Source organism: Elephantulus edwardii, unplaced genomic scaffold (assembly GCF_000299155.1).
Source record: "Elephantulus edwardii isolate Elephantulus edwardi_28Jun2011 unplaced genomic scaffold, EleEdw1.0 scaffold00022, whole genome shotgun sequence".
NCBI classification, from domain to species: domain Eukaryota; kingdom Metazoa; phylum Chordata; class Mammalia; order Macroscelidea; family Macroscelididae; genus Elephantulus; species Elephantulus edwardii.
Genome location: NW_006399772.1, coordinates 15,548,558 through 15,572,582, shown reverse-complemented (window position 1 = coordinate 15,572,582; position 24,025 = coordinate 15,548,558). Strand labels below are relative to the sequence as shown.

At 40.6% G+C, this 24,025-nt stretch overlaps 1 protein-coding gene across 1 annotated transcript in view; it reads left to right on the top strand.

Annotated features, from left to right (window-relative positions):
• The window catches only part of DOCK4 (dedicator of cytokinesis 4), a 312,634-nt gene that overhangs the window by 273,200 nt on the left and 15,409 nt on the right, over nt 1-24,025 (top strand). Inside the window, exons 39-44 of the mRNA XM_006882693.1 lie at nt 4,799-4,940; nt 6,654-6,820; nt 10,021-10,107; nt 19,052-19,228; nt 19,732-19,815; nt 23,504-23,623. Of these exons, the coding sequence (XP_006882755.1) occupies nt 4,799-4,940; nt 6,654-6,820; nt 10,021-10,107; nt 19,052-19,228; nt 19,732-19,815; nt 23,504-23,623 (777 nt within the window). The remainder of the gene's footprint in view (nt 1-4,798; nt 4,941-6,653; nt 6,821-10,020; nt 10,108-19,051; nt 19,229-19,731; nt 19,816-23,503; nt 23,624-24,025) is intronic.

Below are 24,025 nucleotides of genomic sequence, written 5' to 3'. Positions count from 1 at the left end.
CTCTTTGGTAGGTCAGTTGTGATTCAGTGCTGACTCAAGGGCAGTGATTTGAGTTGATAAAAATGGATTGATATTTATATTGATCAAAATCTGATTTGACTTTGCCAATACAAATACAGGATGGGAGTTCTTCAGAAATAAAGAAGAAAAGGAAGTGTTGACTTCAAAAGTTAGATTTGTTAAATAAATCTGTGTTTCATATTAAAAGCTATAAATATTTAAATATACACCCTGGGATAATATATTGATAGTACTTTTATGAATAAATTGGTATGATAAGCTGACTTTTATTTTTTGTTATTATTAATTGAAATGACCATGTATTTAGAGACCACATGAGCATATGTTAAATTGCCTTGTGGCCCAAAATCTCACTGTACATGGTCATATTCTCCGTTCCTGTATAACAGCAGACAGCCTGCATAGCCACCTCGTAAGTACGCACACTTAATGATGATTAAATGCACAAAGTTTTAAAAAATCCAAAATCATTTAGAAACCACAATTTAAAAGGGGATTTAGCAAATTAGAAAACTCCATCAAGCTAATAGGATAAATTTTGTTTAAAAGGTAATTAGTATAAATCAATCCATCACCAGTCATTACAAAACAGCTTTTCAGCATATGAATGGCTTCTCCTTCCACATGAAAGAAAAGTCACCCCCTGTTGGTTTCTGAAAGGTATTGCATGCTTGAGAATCATGCCAGACTTGATTTTAGGAAATCAAATTCCAGGCTGCTCCTCATTTAAAAACAAAACAAAACAAAACATAAAAACTGTCTTTTGCTGCTTGAAGAGATACATTTTCCCTTTCAACCAATATTTTCAGATAAGAAAGATGTCAAAGACCAAATAAATGGATAATTTGTATAATTATGTACTCGAATTAGTTTTTTGCTTTCATGGAAAATGAGTTTTCAAAAAGTGTTGACAATTATGACCTGGAAGTTCCTCTCCTATGGGAATTGAAAATACATGTTCATGCAGTCTATACACGTTTTCATAATGCAAAAAAAAAAAAAAGGGTAAACAATTTAAATATCCATCAGAAAGTGGATGAATAAACTAAATATCCATAGAGTGGACTAGGAAGCTCTGGTGGCTTAGTAGTAAGAAACTGTGCTGCCCAAATGCACCAGGATTCTAATCCACCATCTGCTCTGTGGGAGAAGGATGGCAGTCTCCTCCTGTCTGGTTTACTTCCTCCGAAGCCTGCAGGAGGGTCAGCTATGAGTCCGTTCTGGCATGATGGTACATAACAACAACAGCAGTATACAGTGGAATATTACTCAACGTTAAAAAGAAAGTAAATAGAATGCTGTGCATGGATGATCCAAAAAACGTTATTTTAAAATAAATTAGACCAGACATAAAAGGCTAACATTTATATTCTCTCTTTTGTATGAAATGTCTAGAATGGCAAATCCCTAAAGTCAGAAAGATCAGGGTTACTGGGCTTGGAAAGAAGAGAAAGAAGTATGACTAGTGATGTAATATGACAAACAGCAACAACTGATGGATAGCTAGCGATGGATACTAGCTGGTGGCCTAGTGGCCAGGGAGTTGCACTATAATGCCAGAGTTTTGAGGTTCTGATCTTCGAGCTGTTCCTCAAGAGAAGGATGGGCAATCTCCTTCTGTGTGAAGAAATTGGGTTTAAGATGTTTATAGCTGTGGTTGTGTGCCATTGAGTTAAACCGACTCAAAGCTTGACCCTCCAGTGACTTTTCAAAGACCATAAATTGCATGGAAGTGATGGCAGGTGTTTCTCCGAGGATCAGCTAGTACATCTGAAGAGTGTGCCTTTGAGTTGGCCGTGCACTTCCTTACCAGCAAGGTCACCAGGGCATCCTCAGTGTTTATTTAACAAAGAGGGCAGACCTAATTCTTTGTTTTTTTTTTTAAATCTGGGCAGCTCAAATATCAGATCCAAAAATTACATTTCAAAATAATGTGACACTGTGGAATGCTTATATGCTTAGAGTACTTCTCTGATTTTACAAGCTATTCTTACATAAGCTAGTATTTAAAAATGTTTCTGTTATTAGAGCAGGGCCTTTGCTGGTCTAGTGGTAAGGAGCTGTGCTGTCAACCCAAAGGCACATGATTCAAATCTGCCGACTACTCAGCAGGAGAAAAATGAACAGTCTCCTCCCGTGCAATTTATAGCCTCAGAAGACCTTCTAAAGAGTCAGCTATGAATCAGCTGCTATGTGATGGCACCCAACAACTATTATTATCGCGTCTGATACTCATTCTGGGATTCTTATAATATACAGGAAAAATATCAGCCAAAGTATCTTTTTCAGGATGTATCAAATACAGAGATTATGGAAAAGTGTCATTAATATCACACGCAAGTAAAGTTTCATGGAAGATAATTTAAAAATTATTGCATCACGACGTCAACAGAAGTGGCAGAAATGAAAACTCGACTCAGAAAAGAATATACAACAGGGCCTTTTATTGCAGATGTCAGGCAGATGTGAACTGAAACAGCGAATACTAAAAGGTGTTCACTTGGGCTTTTGTGACTATACAAAGGCATTCACCTTTGTGTATCATATCAATTTACAGATATCATTGCAAAGAATGGAAATTCTAGTATACTTAACTGTATTTGTCTGGAACCTATACACAGACTTAGACGCAGTCATTCAAATGGAACAAGGGGAAAGCTAATGTTTGTTTTAAAATCAAAGAAGTATGTTTTCACCATACCCACTCATTCTGTATGCTGAGCAAATAATTCGAAAGCTTGGATTGTATAATGAAGAACATAGCATCAGGATTGGAAGATTTATTCACTTTTTGTAATACCCCAATTAACACAACTTTGTTTGCTGAAATTGAAGAAGACTTGAAGCACTTACTGATAGAAATCCAAGATGGCAACTTTCTATTGCAGTTTAACAGAAATTCACACAACTAAGCAAAGATTGAAGTTGTCAGGGATTGCCTTTCACTTGGATCCATAATCACTGCACATAGAGGCAGCAGTCAGGAGATCACATGATGTATTCATTGGACTCATCAGCTGTGTGGATCATAGCAAGTTGTGGCTGCCATTGAAAAGAATGAGAGTTCCAGAGCACTTAATTGTGCTCATGCAGAACCTATACCTGGACCAGAAGCTGTTGTGCAAACACAGTAAGGGAACACTGGTTTAAAATTGAGGAGGGAGTGTGTCAGAGTTGTAGTCCCTCTCCATTCCTATTCAGTCTATATGCTGAGCAAATTATTTGAGAAGCTGGATTCTGTGAAGAGGAATATGGCATCAAGATCAGAAGGAGACGCATCAATAATTTGCATTATGCAGATGACACAACCTTGCTTACTGAAAGTGAGGAGAACTTGAGACATTTGTTGCAGAAGATCAAGGGATGCAGCCTTCAGTGTGGATTGCATCTCAATGTCAAAAAAATAAAGATTCCTACCACTGGACCAATATGCAACATCCTGATGGACGGGGAAGAGATTCAAACTCAACAATATCATCTTACTTGGATCCACAATTAACACCTTTGGTACCCTCAGTCAGGAAATAAGGAGACACATTGCACTGGACAAGTCTGCAGTTAGGGACCTCTTCAAATTATTGAGGCATAATGATGTCAGTTTGAAGACTGAGATGCATCTCATGGCCATGGTTTTTCCAATCACTTGCTATGCATCTGAGAGCTGGACAAAAAATAAGAATGACAGAAGAAAAATTCACGCCTTTGAACTGTGGTGTTGGAGAAGAACACTGAACACTCCAGGGATAGCCAAAGAACAAATAAATATGTCTCGGAGAGGGTGCAGTCGGAGTGCTCTTTGGAAGCAAGAATGATGACGCTTTGCCTCGTATACTTTGGGCATTTTGCTAGGATGGGCTATTCTTGGAGAGAGGCATGATACTTGGAAGGGTGAAAAGTCAGCAAAAGAGAGGAAGACCCTTAACAAGGTGGACTGCCATTGTGACTGCCACAATGGGTTCTTGTGTGTCAGGAAGTGTCAGGATGGCACCGGATAGGACAGGGTTAAGACCTGTTGTTCATAGGGCCACTATGAGTCATATTCAACTCGATGGTGACTAACAATAACAACAACAATCAGCTGCAAAAGAGCTTGCTAAAGTGTTACAGAGCTAGGTAGAATAAGGCATGCCTAACGCAAGCCATAGTATTTTCCTTTTATCTCTGACAATTGAAAGGATAATTGCCTTTTATCCAGGAAAAAACAAGACGATGAATAAGCAATACCATTATAGTGCTGGTGAAGAATATTGAATATACCTTCAACGACTAAGAGAACAAACAGATGTGCCCTGGGAGAAATACAGCCAGAAGGCTCCTTCAAAGGAAACATGGCAGGATTTCACTTCACATACTTTGGTTAGGTATCAGGAGGGACCACACCCTGGAGAAGGACATCATACTTTCGAAACAGTTTCAATGGAAAGGAAGTAGATTCACAACAAGATGAATTGGCATAGTAACTCTTAACAACGGGCTCAAACCTGGCCACACTCTGGAGGCTTGCCCAGGACTGGGAAATAACCATTTCACTCTGTTGTACCTGATGTCACTGTGTGTTGAAACCAATTCAGCAACTCCTAACAACATCAAAAACAAGAGTGAAGATTGTGGTTCTTGCATTGTATTTCTAATATTGGGCCAACTTTTTTGACTCTTCCAGTGCACATTTTCTTACAGTGGATTGTGATGTGGTCATTTACTGTAAGTGTCCTAATCTTTGGTTTCTCCATGTGGTTAATAGGAAATAGTCATGACTCCCTTTTGGTTTTGTCTACAGAATAAAGAGTTTGTCTGTCGAGGGCATGACTACGAGAGGCTGGAGGCTTTCCAACAGAGGATGCTGAATGAGTTCCCGCACGCCATCGCCATGCAGCACGCCAACCAGCCTGACGAGACCATTTTCCAGGCGGAAGCTCAGTGTATCCTTTCCCGTGGCAGAAACTTCCAGTTCGATGACATAAGCCATTAGCTGCAGATCCTTTTTATTGGTGCCTTTTTCATAGCCATGTTCATACTTGCTCTCTTTCTCTTCATCTTAATTTTAGTTTAGCTCCTTCTGAGCAGAACCTAATTATTCTGGTTTTTTTTTTTTAATCAAGATGTCAGTTGAAGAGAAATCTCTTAAATATTCTGTTAAAGAATTTTTTCCTTTTAATTAAAACTCTTCTGGAGCTCAACTCTGCTTTTTAAAGCTCTTCTTAGTGATTTCTCTGAGAATAATTTTCCTCCATCATACCCTGTGGAACTACTTCAGTTCAAGGAAATTAGAGCATTGTGTTTACTGGTGCACATCACTCAGACTTTTGTAGCTGTATTTTTGCATCTAAAATAAGAGAAGGAGATGAGATCTGCTAGTATCTCATTAAATATCCTTTTTAACCTTAGCATCCTGGACAGCCTTTAATAATTTTCCTATAAAGAAAGTTCCGTGTAAAGAAATTCATGTAAAGAAAATATCCTATTTTTTAAAATGAGCTGCTGTTGTTGTTAGGTGCCACTCAACTAAAATTCCATGGAAGTCCGGGATAAAAGCACTCCTTTCCATGTCCCTCTGACTCTTCCTAGAAAAGTAAAGTCTTAAAGAGACCTATGACTCCCACTTGGAAAGGGACATCATACATGGAAAGGTGGAGAGCCAACAAGAGAGAGAGCAAGACCCTCAATGAGATGGATTAACAGAGTGACTATAACAGCAGGCTCAAGTATGTCAGAGATGATGAGGCTGCCAGAGGAGAGGATGAGGTTCAGATCCATTGTTCGTTCATAGCGTTGCTATGAGTTGTACTCAACCCAGCAGCCCTTAACAACATTTATAGACACCATTTCAAAGCAAAAACCAAAATGCAAAAGAAGCAGTGAGTTACCTAAGAAGAATTTTTCCTTATCCCTTTTTAATGAGGAGGTAAATTTATCCCTTTCGTATAAATTTTTAAAAACATTTTTTTCTTGTTGAAACAAGATTTGAGAGAGTGGTTGCTGCAAATCCAGTATTTGCTGCAGCGGACTTGGAGGGTCATTCGGGTAAATGAAAAGTTATTTTCAGAGTTAAGGTTTCTGTCTGTGGTGGTGGTTGCATTAATATTTATATATTATTTCTTTTAGAAATTAATGCGAGTCATGAACCTCATCCTCCAGGAAGGTTATTCCTTAGAAAGAGACATATATGGAAAGGTAGAAGGTCAGTGAAAGAGAGAAAGATCCTCAAGAAGATGAACTGATAAAGTGACTGCAGCGATGGGCTCAGTTGTGTTAGGGATGATAACGATGAAGCAGGATAGAATAGGATCAGACCTGTTGTTTATATGAGTCACTATGAGTCGTGTTTGGCTTGACAGTACCCTCACAACAAGGTCCAAGCTGTTCCCATCTACCCCAAAACAACAAAATCTGGGATATGTAGCTTTATGGATCATGCATCTTTCAAACTGATCCTTTGTCAGAATCACCTGTATAGAAAGAATTCAAGGCCTGGCAGTGAGAAATGATTTGCTCTGAACTGAATTCTTAGCAGCATCTTGACAAGTTTTTTTTAAAATTACTTTAACTCAAAAGGAAACACATAGATTATTGTCAGTCACCCAGAGCTCGCCTTGAGCCAGAGGCCGGTTCCCTCCTTGACTCTTTCCTCCTAGATTTGCAGATCTACGCTGTGACTCCCATCCCGGAGAGCCAGGAGGTCCTGCAGAGAGAAGGGGTTCCAGACAACATCAAAAGTTTCTACAAAGTGAATCATATATGGAAATTTCGCTACGACAGACCATTTCACAAAGGGACTAAAGATAAGGAGAATGAATTCAAGGTACTGATTATCCCAGACTGCCTCCTCCACAGATAGGTTATGAATTCATATTAGGGACAAGATCCTTGGAAAATTATTTACTCAGAACAGCACAAAGTGTTGTGGGGCAAAAGTAACCACGGAAATCCTTGAGCCTAGTGATTCTCAAATTATTTCTCACTAAGCAGATTTTCTGGGCCCAACTTAGGAATTCTGATTCAGGAAGTCTGACCAGAGGCTGAGAAAGCAGCTTCTCAATGAGAAATCTAATGCCATTGGTTCTCAGCCCAGTCTTTGAGAGGTCGTGATTCAGCTCAGTCCTCTCATTTATTCATGCTGAATCCATTTTGGAAAACTTGCAGTAGAATTCTCAGATATCATGGAGTGCAGTGATAAGGAATGGAGAAAAGAATTTCTGAGACAGAATATTTATGGTGTGAAAGACCTGTGATACCGTCTATTGAGTTTGTTTGTTTGATAAATATGTAATTAGGACTTTTTTAAAGGGTAAAAAAAGTGAGTGAACCTAGGATTCTTGGTCACTTGTTGAGTTTTCTGTTCTCAGTAATTACAATAACACTATACTTTGCTAATTCAGAGTTTTCCTTAGCCGGAAGGGTGAGATTTTCCCACAGCCCCACTAAGGAAAGGAATAGCATTGCACAGCAGATCTATTATACCCTGGTCTTTATGTGACAGTAGTGGCACAGTGAGACCAGAGAAGTCTCCAATTAGTCAATATTTAGTCACTAAACAAAGAGGGCAAAACAAACATATTACTGGGATATAGTTGGCTTAGCTTGTTTCATGGTGGCTCTTCTCAGCTTAAGCCAGGAAACAGTTTGCTTACCCTGTCAGTAATGGTTGCATAATGTTACCTCACCCACCCTGTCAGCCCTGCCAGAGTGTCAACTTGTAGTGCTCCCAAAAGTACTTCCAGGAATCCTCACAGCGAAGTAATCCACAGAGGAAACTGTGGTCATTTGACTAAATTAGGATGGGGCTGCATAAAAGAGTGGTCTCAGAAGCAGCGTAGTTGGATATGTTAAAGGTCAAAATGAAGAGATACTGGAGAGTACACATGGGTGCTATAGAAATGGGCCATGATCATTTTCTACCCTTTGGGGAGATTTGTGTTTTCCTTTTTGCCCTCCAAAGCCAATTAAAAATCTATACTGTTTGTGACATAATTTTCTTTGCAAATGCTCTCAGGGAAGGTTGTTGGTTGCTGTCGAGTCGAGCATGACTCATAGCGACCCTATGAACAAAAAGCCTGAAGTCTTTCTAGAACTATCACCATTTATCAAAGTTCATAGAGTTTCCAGAGGCGTGTTGTTTAGGAAGTGGAGTGAATGCTGAGCCAGATGTTGCTGGAGTCAGACAGTTAGCTCTGTCTAAGTCCCGTCTAAACCAGTAGGGCACACACTCGGATCTGTGTCTTTGGACTGGATCATTGCCATTTCTACTGCATTCTTTATAGGCATCACATTAGTTATCAATGGTACAGCAGGCTTGCTAAAAATTATTAATAACTGAGGGAGCTCTGGTGGCAAGAAGCTGTACTGCGATCCCAGAGGAATGCGGTTCGAATCCACCAGATGCTCTGCTGGAGAAGGCGGGGCAATCTCCTCCTGTACCAGTCAGATCCGATTTGACAGTACACACACACACACAAAAAATAATAAATGTTGTTAAAAATTATTAATAACTCTAATGATGGGGAACCTTCTTCTGTGCAATTAACTGCCTCTGACAACCCACCCAAGGGTCAGCTGTGGGTCAGTTCTGACTCTGCAGCACAACAATAAGTCAGCTGTGGGTCAGTTCTGACTCTGCAGCACAACAATAACAACCACTACCGCCACATTATTCTTGTGTGGACATCCCTTCAAGAAGCGTCATCTGCACAGCCCACTTGCTCATCCTGCCTCTTGGCTCTAGCAACAGAACTCCTCTCTCTACCCCTTACCTGCCCCTTTCATAAGCCTCTCTGAGTTTGTTCCCACTGCTTCTAGCTGCCTGCGGTGCTTCCCCCGCGTTCTCTTCCTGGCAAACTCCTACTCACTCTTCAACATTCAGCTCCCGTGTCACCTTCAGAAGAACGCTGTCCTCCTCCCTCGAGGTGGGGTGCATGCCTGCTCCCACCCCTGTTTGCCCACAGCACCTCCATCCTTCCACTCTCTTAGCTCTCTGCCCTTCCCTTCTTTGGCCTGTTTCCTTTCTCACCACCTGAGCCCCACAAACACCTCTCGCGGGGCCCTGCCCCATTTGTCAGGGTTCATCTCAACTGGCACACAGAAACTCTGCCCGTTTCTGTTGTGGATGAATAAATGGCACTATTTCAGGAGTTTTGCTAAGTGTGTCAACCTCTCAGCAATACATATTATTTGAGTAAGAAAAAACTGAGTCATAGATATTGAAACCTAGGTGACAAAAGCAAATCATGTTCTCCACAGCAGCACTTACTAAAGGCAGCTGTGGTGTCACGCATGCTGGGGCTCAGGTTGCCTGTCCAAGCCAGCAGAAACCACGCTCTGAGAGACAGACATGCCTGCTTGGATGCGAGGTAGTTCACTACCCAGACTAGTTCATGTGGGCACGAGGGGACAGTGCATTGACTAGAACACTAGAGATGGAGACAGAAGTTCTAGACCGTTGTCTCCAACGCTGGCTTTCTTGGTCCTTAGACTGTAACATTGAGCAGGTCCCATTGCCTCTTTGGTTCCATGTCTTTGTTTGTAAAATGAAGATCTTTTTTTTTTTTTTATTTAGTACAAAGTTTGGAGCTATTTCTGATGACCTTTCTTCTATTAAGTGCTATTTGTTTTAATCCTGTTGGACCAGTTGCTGCTCTTAGCCCCTTTGAGATCAAAAGGCCTAGACCTTGAGGACTGGAGAGAACTTCAGGTAGAATTTCGAACATGAGTGAAATAACACGATAGCCTATTTTGATATTTCTAAGCTATGCTGCCTGATATAGGAGATGATTTATCTCACAGGAAAGAAAAGTTATGAGAGCTACACAATGCAGTCATGAACAGAAGCTACAGCAGTACCTTGCATTGTGAGTGCAAAGGGACTGCCCAAGTCCTAGGGTACATTCTAATGAAAAGCTGAGCAAAGTGAAGCAAACCTGACAAGTGGAATGACAAGTATTAGTCATAGCTCAGTACCTAGAAAGCAGAGCAGCATGGAGAGTTAATCTGTTTTGTATTTTGTAGAGTCTCTGGGTGGAGAGGACATCCTTATACCTGGTGCAGAGTTTGCCTGGGATTTCCCGCTGGTTTGAAGTGGAAAAGCGTGAAGTGGTAAGGCTCAGAGTTTGTTCCCACTGCTTCTGCCCGCCTCTCCCTTTCTTTCTCCTCACGGTGTCTCACTTGGAGTTGGGCGTTCGTTGTTTGCAGTTGTGGCTGGGAGCGGTGGTGGGCTAGCCGGTAGAGAGTTGTGGTGCCAACCCAAAGGCAGATTGCTCCAATCCGCCAGCGTGCCCCTCAGTGAAAAGATGGGCCATCTTCTCTCATGTTGTTTACAAGCTTTGAAAACCTGCTAGAGGGTCAACTACGAGTCGTTTCTGACTCAACAATGAGAAGGGTGACTCGGCAAAATCCCTGAGCAGCACTCAGCGAGTTGGTGGATATTTATGCTGTTGACCCCCGTTAGAAGCCTATAGCAGTGATGAACTTTATTTAATACTGTCCTGCCCCAGCCAGTCAGAGGAATGCTCTGCAAACAGCTATTATCATAGAACATAAAGAACTAGACTGTTGGATTGGGCCCAGCATTCTGGCTCCCATAATTACTGTAACTGCCAGCGTCCTCAGGGAGCTCTGGTGGCCTAGGAATAAGAAGTTGCTCTGCCAACCCTCAGACACATGGTTCAGATCGGTGGGAGGAAGATGGGAGGGCTCCTCCTGGGCAATTGAAGGCCTCTGAAAACCTCCCAGAGGGTCAGCTGTGACTTGGTTCTGGCTGACACTTCTGCTGCTGGGAGCTCCAGTGGTCTTGTTCTTAGACAGTTGTCCTGCTAACTGAGAGGCCACACCTTTCTGGCTGTTTGAGTCCACTAACTGCTCTGTAAGAGAAGGGTACTCTATCTCCTCCCGTGCAGTTGACAGCTGAGGAAACCCAGTGGAGGGACGCCTATGAGTTGGTTCAGGCTCAACGGCGGTGAATCTGAGTTTTCAGAGTTTTGAGGGAATTCAATGCTATGTGTCAGGCCTGTGCTGAGAATATGGCCTACATCATGATGTTTGATTATTGTTTTGGGTTTTTTTTTTAATCATCATATCAAAGTTATGACATATGTATTTTTACCTGAATTTATGCAGTTTTTTAAAAATTTTATTATTTTTGTGGGGGTACAATCTAATTGGATCTGAAGAACATCTGGTGGGCTTAAACCATGTCCCTCAGGGATTGCAGTGCAACTTCTTGCCACTAGGCCACCAGAGCTCCCTAATTTATAGTTTTTAACAGAGGTTGGAAGTCCCTGTCAGGAATCAATAAAACCTTGAAAAAGAATAATATTAAACCCAGCTTCTTCTGACTACAAAGTTAGTAAGTGGATCAATGTAGGAAAAAAAGCAAAACAAAAATGACATGATTCCAATAAATAGAAATTGATCTAAAGTTTATTTAACTTATGATTTGCAAACTGGGCAACACTTCTGACCACGATATCAAAGTAATTCTTTCTGGAGATAAAGAGCTTGCAAAAATCCTTCTACTCATGTTGTGGATGTTGCCATGGACAAAGGCCAGAAACATGTTTATATAATAACAATTTATCCTAAAACATAGTCAAATGAAGATGCTGTTTGAAAGAGCACAACTGTCAAAATGGTTAAGTGCTCTGCTGCTGTAGAAAAGATTGTGGTTCTTTATTTAGAGAAGCAACTCTTTGCCATCTAGTTAGAACCGACTCTCTGTGACCCTCCAGCGGCTTTCTGAGGCTGTAAATCGCAGGGAAGGAGATTGTTCCTCTTCATCCAATTCAGCACCTGCTTTGTCATCAAGAGAGATAGATGGGATATATATTCTTGTCATTACAGAAGTCCACAGTGAAGGCTGTGTAGTGGAGTGAACTTGGGGGAAGGGATTGCATACAGTGAAAGCGTTTTTCTTTTTCTGTTCAAGAAGAAGAGTGATTTGGGGGGGCAGGGAGAAAAGTGCAACAATGAATGAATGGGGGGGAAGAAGTTGTACTTACAACCACCCCCCAAAAAAAATAAAGTCTTGCCCTACTTAAAACCTCCCTGTTCTGAATCCACCCTCGGCATTCCATGTAACCTAAAGATTTAGTGGAATTTTTATTCTGCAGTCCAAAAAAAAAGACTACAGCTCCCTAAGCAAGTTGAACTTGATTCAGAATGCCGAGGAAATTCTGTTCCTGTGGTCTGAGTGAAGGATCCCCCAAAACCAGTTGCTTACATAGTTAGTGCCCACAGTGCCAAGCACAGTCCTCAGAGAGTCTGATTATTGTACTTCCTGCTAGCTGGCAGGGGCCCAGCCCACGGAAGAGTCCTTAGTCATCCAAGCTGCATTAATTAATCCAAAAGCTTTCTGAACTGCTCACTACCCACAGTGCTTAGTCCTCTGAGGGCCCCTGAAATGTTGTGCACATAGAAACACACACACACACACACACACACACACACACACACAAAGCTAATGAAGAAAAGCCTGCTGGTAGTGAGAAAGGAACCACTACTAAACACAGCCTTTCAAGCATCAGCTGTCTAATTTATTAGAATACGCAGTCTATGTTCTATCAAACAAAACACACCAAACTGGGCTGTTTGTTCCCTGAACACAGCCCACTCCTAGAAGCTTTTGTCTCTTCCTCTTGTTCCCGCTGCTTGGAATTGCTCCACTTTTCACTAAAGTCATTGGCTTCCTGATTCAATTCCCAGTGTGTTAGGGCCCTAGGAAGAGGGGCACAGAATAGAGACTCAAATGCAAGTGCATGCCAAGTTGAATGGAACTGAAATTCATTGTGTACAATGATAAAATAGAAAAGGTTTAGAAAACCCAGAAGAGGTTTGTATCAATTTGGCTCTAAAATTCAACTGGTAATAAACCTATCCTGAGCTGATAAAAAATCATTAGGATTGTTATCTCAGTGCAAAAATAATGATATATTTGAATAAATAGGTTTGCCCCATACCCGGCTGAGATTACATATTTTGCCCTATGTGCACTGTATTACCTTTTGAAAAATCTGAAAAATTAATAATCCTGGCATAAAAGGACCACAGATGAGATTGTGGGCTTGTCTTCCAACGGATGGCCCCAGAGTACATTATTCAGTTTTACTTGAGATAATAATGTATTTGAACTATTGTTTCTTCTGAATTTTTTCTATTTATTCTATTCTTATATATTTAAAATGTATTTTCCCCAGATTAAGCTCCTTTTAGAAATCTTGAGCACAATCAGAAACTATAGAGGAACTATATAAATGCATCATTGTGATGGCTGAACAATGTGATAAACATAATTAATGTTACTTATTTACAGAGGCAAAAACTAAAAAAGGGGGAAATCTCCTTGTTGTCAAGTTGATTTCAAATCATAGCTGACCTTCCAGCAGATTTCTGCTGGAAGGCCCCTCTCTGATGTTTTGAACCACCAGAGAGCCCCGTTTTGGTCTGAGCAGCACAACTCTCTACAGACTACACCACCAGAGCACCCTGTCCAGGTGAAAAATGAGGATGAAAACACAAGTGGTTTTTTCCCTTATGTATCACCCACAATAAAAATTTGAACATATAAACAGGAAGTTTTAAAATCTTTAAAGATGATAAATATTGCCTTGGTTGTCTCATTCATTCACTGACTGCTGTAGAGCCAGAAATGACTCATAACTGCCCCTCCAGTAACTTTCAAAGGCTGTAAATCACACAGGAAGAGATTGCCTGTCATTCTTCTGTGGAACAACTGATGAGTTCAAACTGCCAGAGACACAGTGTTTGAATTAGCAAAGCACCTCCCTAAGGGCGAGGGTACCAGAGCGCCTTTTTTTGTTATCTGATATTGCTATAACAGAACTGTCACTTTAACAGCAAATTTATTCTCGCGTTGACTAGAGAGTAAAAGTTCAGATTAAGGAAACTCTGGTGACCTAAAGGTAAGCAGTCGTCCAGTCAACCCGGAGGGTCACAGTTTGAATCCACCAACTGCTTCATTGGAGAATGATAGGCAGTCTTGTCCCATGCAGTTTACAGCCTCTGAAAACCCTTTGGTGGGTCAGCTATGTGTCAGTTCTGACTCAACAGCACACCACAAACTCTAGAAGAAGGCCTTTTTCTCTCTGCCAGCTTTTGGCAAAGGTCTTTGCCACCACTCTTCCCCTGGGTCTAGGAGTTTCTCAGCACAGACACTATGGATGCAAAAGATGCTACTGCTGCCAGCTGCTTTCTTAGTGGTAATCCCTTGATCTCTGTTGACTTTACTCTCTTTTAATGTCGGAAGAGATTGACTGTAGATACAACCTAATCCCGTAGAGTGTATCCCGCCTCATTAACATAACTGCTTCTAATCCTGCCTCTTTAACATCTCAGATTTGGAAGTTTACTATTGGATGATTAAATCAGATCACAATGGAACATAATCATGCCAGTTCATAAAATGGAGGATAATTCTATAATATTGAGAATCATGGCCAGTTAGGCCATACTTACACGTATTTAGGGGAGATATAAATCTAACAAAAGCTCACCATCGCCACTGATATTACCAACTTGTTCAAGAATACAGCAGTGGTTTCCTGCGAGCTCTCTTGCTTTTATACGTAGTAGCCTGTTCTCTTTCAATCTTGAATATATAAAAGTAGATGAAATATAAAATATAAGATTAACCTAATTTAACCAACATCATACTTCAACAGTTACCCAGGTGTTTCATTTGCATGTTCACCAACTCCCTCTGTTGCTGGATTATTTTAGTAATTATCAGTCTCACATTCCCAAAACAAAAAAGCTCACTGCCAGTGAGTCCATTCTGACTCATAGTGACCCTCCATTGCTTTTCCAGGCCTGTAAATATTCATGGAAGAAGACTGCTCATCTTTCTCTTATAGAGCTGCCGGTGGATTTAAACCATGGGAGACTCACAGCTTTTTGGTTAGCAGTGAAACATGCTCTGGGCTATGTCACAAGAGCTTCTGGCATGACATTATTTCATCTCTAGATTTGTTTTTTTTTAGTGTCTTTACAAACTACTGATATATTCACACACACACACACACACACAGAGGGAGAGAGAGATTCATTCACACATCTGCTTCAGTGTCACTATGAAACAAAAGAATTAATATTAAAAATAAGAAAAAGTAAAATAACTTACCTACAAAGTACACAGTGTTCATGTACATCAGCAAGAGTCTTTACTTATTTACGTATTTGTTGTATGAAATCCAGATTCTAAACCACGCCTTTAAATGAAAATATATTGAAATGGCATCTCCCTTTTGATCTATAGGCTCAATTTGCATGACTTTTAAAAAAATATAATATGAGAAACAGCTTAATTTTTAAATGTTTCCTTCAGTATGAATTTTGCAGGTTGCTTTCCTCTGGGACCTTTTAACATGCTTCCCTGATCCTTATTTCTCTAAATTGATAATTAGGTCTAGAGGCTTGATTAGATGTTGCTATTTAGGTTTTGGTTTTTGTAAGACTGCTTTCACAAGCAGTGTTTTGTACTCCTGCTTGTCTCTTCCTTTGGAGGTTGATGGTTGTGGTTGTTGTTGTTAATGTCATTGGTGTGGCATCAACTTTGTAGCCATTGTTTAGGTCCATTAATTCATCAGGAATTTGTCATTCATTATAAAATACAGACATTTCATCATCCCTTCTTTATTCATTCCTGTACCTCTAAAGAGGAAGCTCCGGTGGCTTAGTGGTAAGGAGTTGCACTACCAGCCTACAGGCAGGCGGTTCAAATCTTCCAGCTCCTGTACGGGAGTGTCTCCTTCCATGGGACTTACTGCCCCTGAAGACCCCTGGAGGGTCAGCCATCAGTCGATTCCAACTCAATGACCAGCACCAACAACACCATTCTTCTGAAGAGAAACTGCCTCTCATCAACTATTTGACTACCCAGAGATGTAGAAGAGGAAGGATGGCTTTTTCATTATTTGCCAGTTTCTAAAATAATTATATGAATTTTCTTGTACTCTCCAATGGTGACATTTGGACAGTTTTTATTTGCTTCCTTTTAGTTTTTGTATCACTGGTAACTCATCCATATAAAGATGTTTGTTTTATTATTCTTATTAATTTTCAAATTGTTTCATTATTGGCCATTAAGAGTCTCATCAGAGTGACTCCTGAGTCCAATTAGCAGGACGCAAGTGGTCTTTGCTATGAACTAGTGAACAAGATCAGATTGTCAAACTAGTCCACAATCTTGCCTGTTATCAAATTTTACTAAAAGCTTTTAGGCAGTCAAAAAGCTCAGATAGTACAGGGGCTTTTTAGCCATCCAAATGGTCCCCCTGGTCCTCCTTCCTATATCAGTGGTAATAATCTAGAATAGAGTCTGGAGTCTTTAAGTGAGGTCCCTCAAGTTGCACTCACAGGGGACACATTTAAATTATGTAAACTAATTAATTTAAAGAAAGTAATTTAAATTCTGAAATATTCCATTTTATACTCCAGAGAGTTAGAAACCTTCTCAGGAACATTCTCTAGGGAATCAGCCTTATGAATTCTGGGTTTATTTACTGTAAGCAATCCTGAGGACTTTGTGCTAAGGGCATTCTGAAGATAACATCTCTTCCTCCCAGTAATTATTTTTCATTTGTTTACTCAGATTATCAGTTGACAAGGATATTAAACCTGGTCACCTGCCTCCTTTTTTGTCTTATAGGACATCCCCCCAGTAAATGATCCTGGGCCTGCTGCTTTAATAGATTTCTTCCTTGCTGTCATTAGGAAACAGACCCATAGACTCTCCAGAGTGTTTGCAGAGATAGTAAATCTCACAGGAAATTGCCCATCTTTCTCCCTCAGAGCCACTGGTGGATTCGAACTCCCAGAGAGACAGAACCTTCATGAACTTTCTTTGCACATTTCATTGACCGTCTTCTTAGGATAATTTTCCCTAGAAGTGAATTGAACTATTGAAGTTTATTCATATATCAACCTTTGATTCATGTATTAGTGATGAGTTGAGGCTTATTTTTATCTAAAAAAGGTACGCTTTGTATAATTTTTGCAAAGAGTACAACCATCATGCATAAGTTATAAGTTTACTGTGCACACTAGCTCTGTGTGTGTGTTATTTACATGGACACATAATATGCAAAAGAGACAGCAGGCTTCTATCTGGAAAGGATAAGAATTTGACTGGGAGTGCTCGTTTTATCAGCACCCTCCTCTACTTTGAGTATTCTTGATTACTTAATCTTTCCACCACCAGCTGCTCCACGGGAGAAAGATGTGGCGATTCACTACTGCAAATACTTACAGCTTTGACAGCCCTGTGGAGCAGTTCTGCAATATCTCGGACTGTCATTAGAACTGGGATCAACTCAACTCAGTGGGTTCGATCAGTTTTGATCCTTTCACCAAGAGGTTACCACTCTCCTGACTTCTGTGGTATTCATTTCCTTTCTTGATTTATCTATTATTTCTCCTTCTCCAAAGAGTGTATTTCGTTTCGCCTCCTTTTAAACCTTGTATAAATATCACACTGCATGACTCTCTCCCTTCACTCAGTATTATGTTGGCAACATCCATATATTTTACTGCATGTGTCTGCAATGCGTTGTTTTCATTGCTTTATACTATTCCATGTGCCAGCAAGCCACAATATATCACAATATGTTGGTGAATTCTGGTCTCAATGGACATATGGATTGTTTAGGACTATTTTAGATATATTTTCTGGCACATATGTGCACACATCTGCTACTCTACTTTTCTTAGGATATTCTCCTAGGAGTGGAATTACTGTGTCATAGATGTGAATAGCCTTAACTTCAGGAGATATTCTCCAAAAGTATTGCATTTCTGTGAACTTCCTACAGCAGAGACTGAGCGATCTTGTTTTACACACTCTTACTTTCATTCATCATTGTCAGTTGTTTTTGCCAATCTGTCCTGGTAAGAACTTAAATTTTCTTGGACACAAACTTGAGCAGGCACCTTTTCATATGTTTAGTAGTCGTTTGCATTTCTTGTTGACGAAGTACTTTAATCCTTTACCCAGTTTTTAAATGGAGTTCTTTGGTTGACTTTTAGGAGTTCTTTATATATTCTGAACCCTGAGCTCTTTGATGGTTATATATGTGATCTTAACTTTCACTCTTTTTAGAAGCACATACACTCTGAATTGTGACATAACCAACTCATTCTAGTACTTTCTCTGTGTTGATTTTGAATGATCTAACTGACCTTTTAAGAAAATCTAATTTGTTTCCAACAGAAAGATCAGTATTTAAATGTGCTTGTAAGCTTGGATTACTTTAGTGTTGCAAGCTTGGCAGAGTTTTTCTTCAGAGTATCAGTGACAATAAAAGTTATAATGCCGTACATTTCAAGAGCACTTTTATAGTTTTCACAATTAGCTTTGCCATTAAAAAACCCTCCGAATTTTAAAGTCACTACAGTTCTATTTGGCTCTCACAAATAGTTCATGTAGCGTATATGATCATCTTGTTTTCAGTAGTTCCAATTGTGTGCCATCTTGTACCACCTTATGGTGCTGTTATATATGCATATGGGGCCCATATGGGCATATGTCCCATCTTCCCAACTGGACTCCAATTGTCTTGAAATCAGAGGGCTTGCAAATGCATTTTTGTATCTTTTGTGGTGATTTTCATTAAATAGGTATGATGTTGAAGGAGGTGATAATATACAGAAACTACTGGCTATTAAGCTATTCAAAAGAAAAGAAAAATGGATTTTAAAAGATAAGAAATATTTGGTTTGCTTTTGGGTTGGTTGGTGGTTGTTTTTTTTAAGTTCGTTTTATTGTTGCTTTGGTAATGGGTAAGTGGTAATTGCTGATTATCCACACCACGTTTCAACCAGCAACTACAATGTCCTGACCTTTCCTAGCCTTACTAATCAATAGTTAATAGAATAAACCTCCACATCCTGGTCTGTTCTAGTGTGAGTCCTGGTAGAGATGTTGATAGGAGCTGAGGGGCAGCACAGACAGTTAAGAATGCGGACCATTTACTTTGCCTTCTTGAATGTTACAATATTCAATATATATTTGTGCTCATTTGCTTTTCAGGTAGAAATGAGTCCTCTAGAAAATGCAATTGAAGTGTTGGAAAATAAGAATCAGCAACTGAAGACTCTGATTAGTCAATGTCAGACAAGACAGATGCAGAATATTAATCCCTTGACCATGTGCCTGAACGGAGTGATAGATGCTGCAGTTAATGGAGGGGTTTCCAGGTACCAAGAGGTATGAATAACATTTAGTTTGGGGGGGGGAGGTTTTAGATGTGAATTTTTACTGTTTTTTATTAAGTGTCTCTCTCTGACAAAGAGATATCTTTTCATGGTCATAGAAAAGTCAGATTTCTGTTAGAAGATAACTTAAGTGGACTTTTCATCCTCTCTCTTCATTTTAAACAGCATTAGAGACCCCCAACTTGGTCACACCGAAAGTTGAAACAGTTTATTTTAGAATATAATGTCATCAAGTTTATTGATTGGAATTTGTTGCTGTTTACTCCCCCAAAAGACCATGTTATTCAATCTCAGACATCTCTTTAATAATCCTATCTTATGAAACCATTCTGATCAGCTGCCCATTTTAAAAATCGCTCCATCTGCCCACAAATGTGATCTGTAACTGTTTCATTTCTTTGGAAGAGTCCATAGCTTTTAAAAACAACATCTGTGTGTTTTACTTCCTTTTTAGCTCTCCTCAAGTAGACTACTGACTGTCCCTTTTCTTACTAGGCATTCTTTATCAAAGAATATATCTTAAGTCACCCTGAAGATGGAGAGAAAATTGCACGGTTAAGGGAGCTGATGCTGGAACAGGTAAGGAGGTCGCCAGGCAGTCAGCGGTCTGTCCTGCGGGAATGTTACTTGCGTGCTGGCTTAGCTGGAGACCCAGCTCCCCGGGTTTCTACATGGTAATCTAACTCAAACTGGAAGTTGAGAGTTACAGATTTCTCTTTAATGGATACCAAGTTGCTAATTTCAACCTTTTTATCCCCACTTTGATGTAGAAAGCAGATGTAACAGTGAATGTTATGTGCAGTTGAGTGAGAATTGACTCGTAGTTGACCCTTCAGTGAGTTTCCAGGATCTGTCAATCTCACAGGAAGAGACTGCCCATCATTCTTCCATGGAGTAGCTGGTAGATTGGAACTGTCTGCCTCTGGGTTGGCAGTGCACCTCTTTACCCACTTGGCCACAATAGCTCTTTTAATGATGAATGAATAAACTGTAGCAATCTCTTATTACAAATGCATCATATATTCTCTTAGATACATTGAATGAAACTTTTTACTGAAAACTTTGTGGGTTAGTAAATTCAGGCCATCTGAAAATAAATTAATGACTGGATGGTTGAGATTGTAGCTTAAATGCTAGAATGAGGAAGTGAGCAATCAAATATTAGTTTGCTTTAAAACAGCATCACATTTTGCGGACTAAAGCCTATGATGTAGATGAAATTAAACCTGAGTTCATCATTTTCTGCTCCCATGAGCCACAGTTTATTTAGTTTGGCCCCACCGAGAGCAGAAAGCTAGGTGGGTAATCTGTTTTCTGTCATTTCCTTATTGAAAAGCCCTTAGCCTGAAAAAGGTTCAGAAACCTCTGAGATGTTATAGATGGAAAGTGAGATTAAATAGGAAATAAAGATACTTTATTCCAGTAGGAATTGAAATATATGTGCTAATGTGTGACAAAGGCATCTTTGCCAAGTTAATAGACAGGTAAAGCTTGCTGTTTGGGGTCAGAAACAGATGAAATTGTGTCTGGTTTTAGTCCATGTTTGATGTTCTGCAGACTTAATTTAAAAAAGAAAATCTGTGTGTTTGTGAAGGAGGGTGGCCCTCATTGAGGACCTTGACCTCACTGGACTCAGCAATATAACTTCTGGCAAACAGAGTTACTTGAAGTAACCTTGCAAAGAAATAGAAAAGGTGCCAAAATCCCAGTGTGATACTGAAGAGAATGTAGATGCCAGATGTGAACAATCGGAGTCACCATTTCTTTAACCCACCCCCCCAACACCCTCCTTGTTTCCAATCAGAGACAACTCAGCTGACCATCCAAGAGACTTGAACTTTTACTGAGTTTTACCTGTGCACAGTCACTCGTGAGGGTGTCCCTCCCCCAGGAGTTTTTTTTTGCCGTGTTCTCTGTGATGAGCCCTTTTCCCAGCTCTAGCGAGTGTGGTTATCGTGGACCTCCTCGATGAGGTGCTGCTTTCTGGGATCATCTCAGCCAAGACCCCACCCCACCCACAGCCACCACCTTCTAGACAAACCCACAAGCTCATGTCCAAAGACTGGGGAGGGGAGAGAAAGCTCAGCCTTTGAGCCTGTCAGGACAGCTTTGACAGACCATTGTTAAGCTCCATTGCTTCTCCAGGACCCGCCACACTTCCACTCTCTCCCACAGGCAGTATCGCAGGGCAGAGTTACTAGGCCCCACAGATTTCCTGTGGCTGATTTTGCCAAAGTTGGATAAGCAGGCCTGTCTCCTGAAGCACCTCTGGCTGACTTCCTCCTTCAGACTTTCTGTTCACAGTTTAGTGCGTGAACTGTTCCTCCCTCTTGGGAACTCCAATCCCAAGGGTACTTCCTCATAAACCTCTTAATCTCTGGGCCGGAGTCAGCTTCCTGGAGAACAGAACCGACTGCAGCAGGTTCTAGGTAAAAAGAGGGACCATCCCACAAGAAATTTAAAATGGCATCATCTCACCTCACGCCTCCTTCTCATTCCCTCATCACAGGAATCACACTCTCCCTTTATGCCTCAAATGTAGACTCCACACAAAAGATTTTGTTCAAAAGGGATATTTCCATTTTTCTGTAACTGTGCCGATCATAGGCGGGCATCCGGAGCCTGTGCTAGGTTAGGTCCTGCCCTCTCAGGGAAGGGCCTGCTCTTCTATGAACGTGCTAGTTCTCCAGCCTCCTGGTCTGTCCTTTCTGACCCACAGTTTCATCTCCAATCATCACAGGTCATAAAGGTCTGGTCTGAAGTTTGGTTTGTTTTCCTCTCAGCCTGTAGAATTTGTTCCTTTGCCCACATTAGCACTGTGGCATTTCAAAAAGACAAAAGACACTTGTTATTCAAATTAGAGGCATTAATTGCTATGGATTGTAGAACAAAGGGAGCTTGAATGTTTACTTTCAACTCTTTTGGTTCACACAGGAAGAGAGGAGAACTTTCTGAGGTTTTTAAAATTTTTTCGGGGTTCTTTTTGCTTTTAAGTGGAAGCTGCTGCCATTTTGCCTCTTAATTAAGTGAGCAAGATTTTATTCATTCATTCATTCATTCATTCATTCATTCATTCATTTATTTAATTAATTAGTAAAACCAAGAAGCATAGCAACTGCTTTTGGATGCCTGTGTGTTTGTTAACTTCCGCTTTCATGGATTGTGGAAATTTGAAGGAGAGAGAGTGGGAAAAGCATAAAACGCTTTAACAGAGGTGAAGGAGGTAACGTGGAAGAGAAAGTACCATCAGAAAACAGGTCTCTGTCACGGCAGCTCCTGCCCTGGTCCCTGCCTCAGCCTGGGGAAGAGGCCTCAAGGAGGCATAACTGATGAGCAGCGTCTGAAATGCAGGGACCAGTCAGAAAATCATCTTTAAAATCACACCTACCTTTAAATTCCTATTTCCTTTTATTGAGACTCTTCTGAGCCTCAGTTTCCCCACCTGTAAAGTTCCCTTGTTGTGGAATAAGGAAAGAACGTTTCCTTGCCCAGTGCTCCTGTGTTGCACAATCAAGAGTATCAGGATAAATACCCAGACCCCCATTCTTGGCCCCCCTAGGCTCTCAGAGAGCAGTAGTAGTAGTAGTAGTAGTAGCAGCAGCAGTAGTAATAGTTGTTGTTGTTGTTGTATGCCATCAAGACAGAACCAACTCCCTTGAGAGGAGCTTGCCCGTCTTTCTCCCACAGAGAAACTGGTGGATTTGAGCAGCTTGCCTTGGGGTTGGCGGCATAACCCTGTAGCCACAAAAGTTCCTTTAAAAAGTGGTGTTGTTATTGTTGTTATTAGGTACAGTCAAATGGAGTATGACTCCTATCGACTCTATGAACCACAGATTTAACCCTGCCCTATCCTGTGCCAGCCTCCTCAGCTCTGACACACTAGAACCTGTTGCTGAAGGCACCATGTGCACCATGTCAGTCCATCTCATTGAGATTTTCCTTTCCTTTGCTGACCTTCCATCTTTCCAAGCATTTTGTCCCTTTCCAAGGAAAACCTCACGTAGATACGTGTCCAAAATATGAGAGACAAAGCTTTACCATTTTTGCCTCCAAAGAGCACTCTGGCTTGCACTTTTTTCCAAGGCATCTTTGTTCTCCTAGCATGGGGTATTCAGCACTCTTCTCCAGCACCACCGCTCAAAGGCATCAATTATTCTTCTGTCATCCCTATTTCTTGTCCAGCTCTTTGATGGACAGTGGGTGATTGAGAAGCCCCATGGCCTGAATCGAGCTCACTCATTATGTTTTCTCTCCCCTTGCGTTCAAGGCACAAATTCTGGAATTTGGCTTGGCTGTGCATGAGAAGTTTGTGCCTCAAGATATGAGACCCCTTCACAAAAAGCTGGTCGATCAGTTCTTTGTGATGAAGTCCAGCTTAGGGATCCAGGTAAGTTATAAAGTGCTCACAGGACAGGCTGACTGCTGCCAATTGCTTTTGGGTTCGAGGGACCATGAGGTGTCCAATAGTGACATCTGTTGGTTTTTCTGCCAAACTGCAGAAAACTACAACTATTTAACTGTTTGCTAGTTTTGCATTTTTATTGGTATGCATATAATTAGTCATATACATTGTGTTTCATTCATGTACATAGTGGAGTTTTGTTGTTTCACACTTTCTTTCATTGACCTTATGTTTCATACTTCCCATACATTGTGCTTTATTAATTTAATCACCCTTGACATAGCCCACCATTAATTACACAAATTAATAGTGGGCTCTTCCCACCATTACCCCGGCTTTTCAGGTCCCTACTGGATCTTCCTCATTTCCTTTATGAAAATAAGAAAG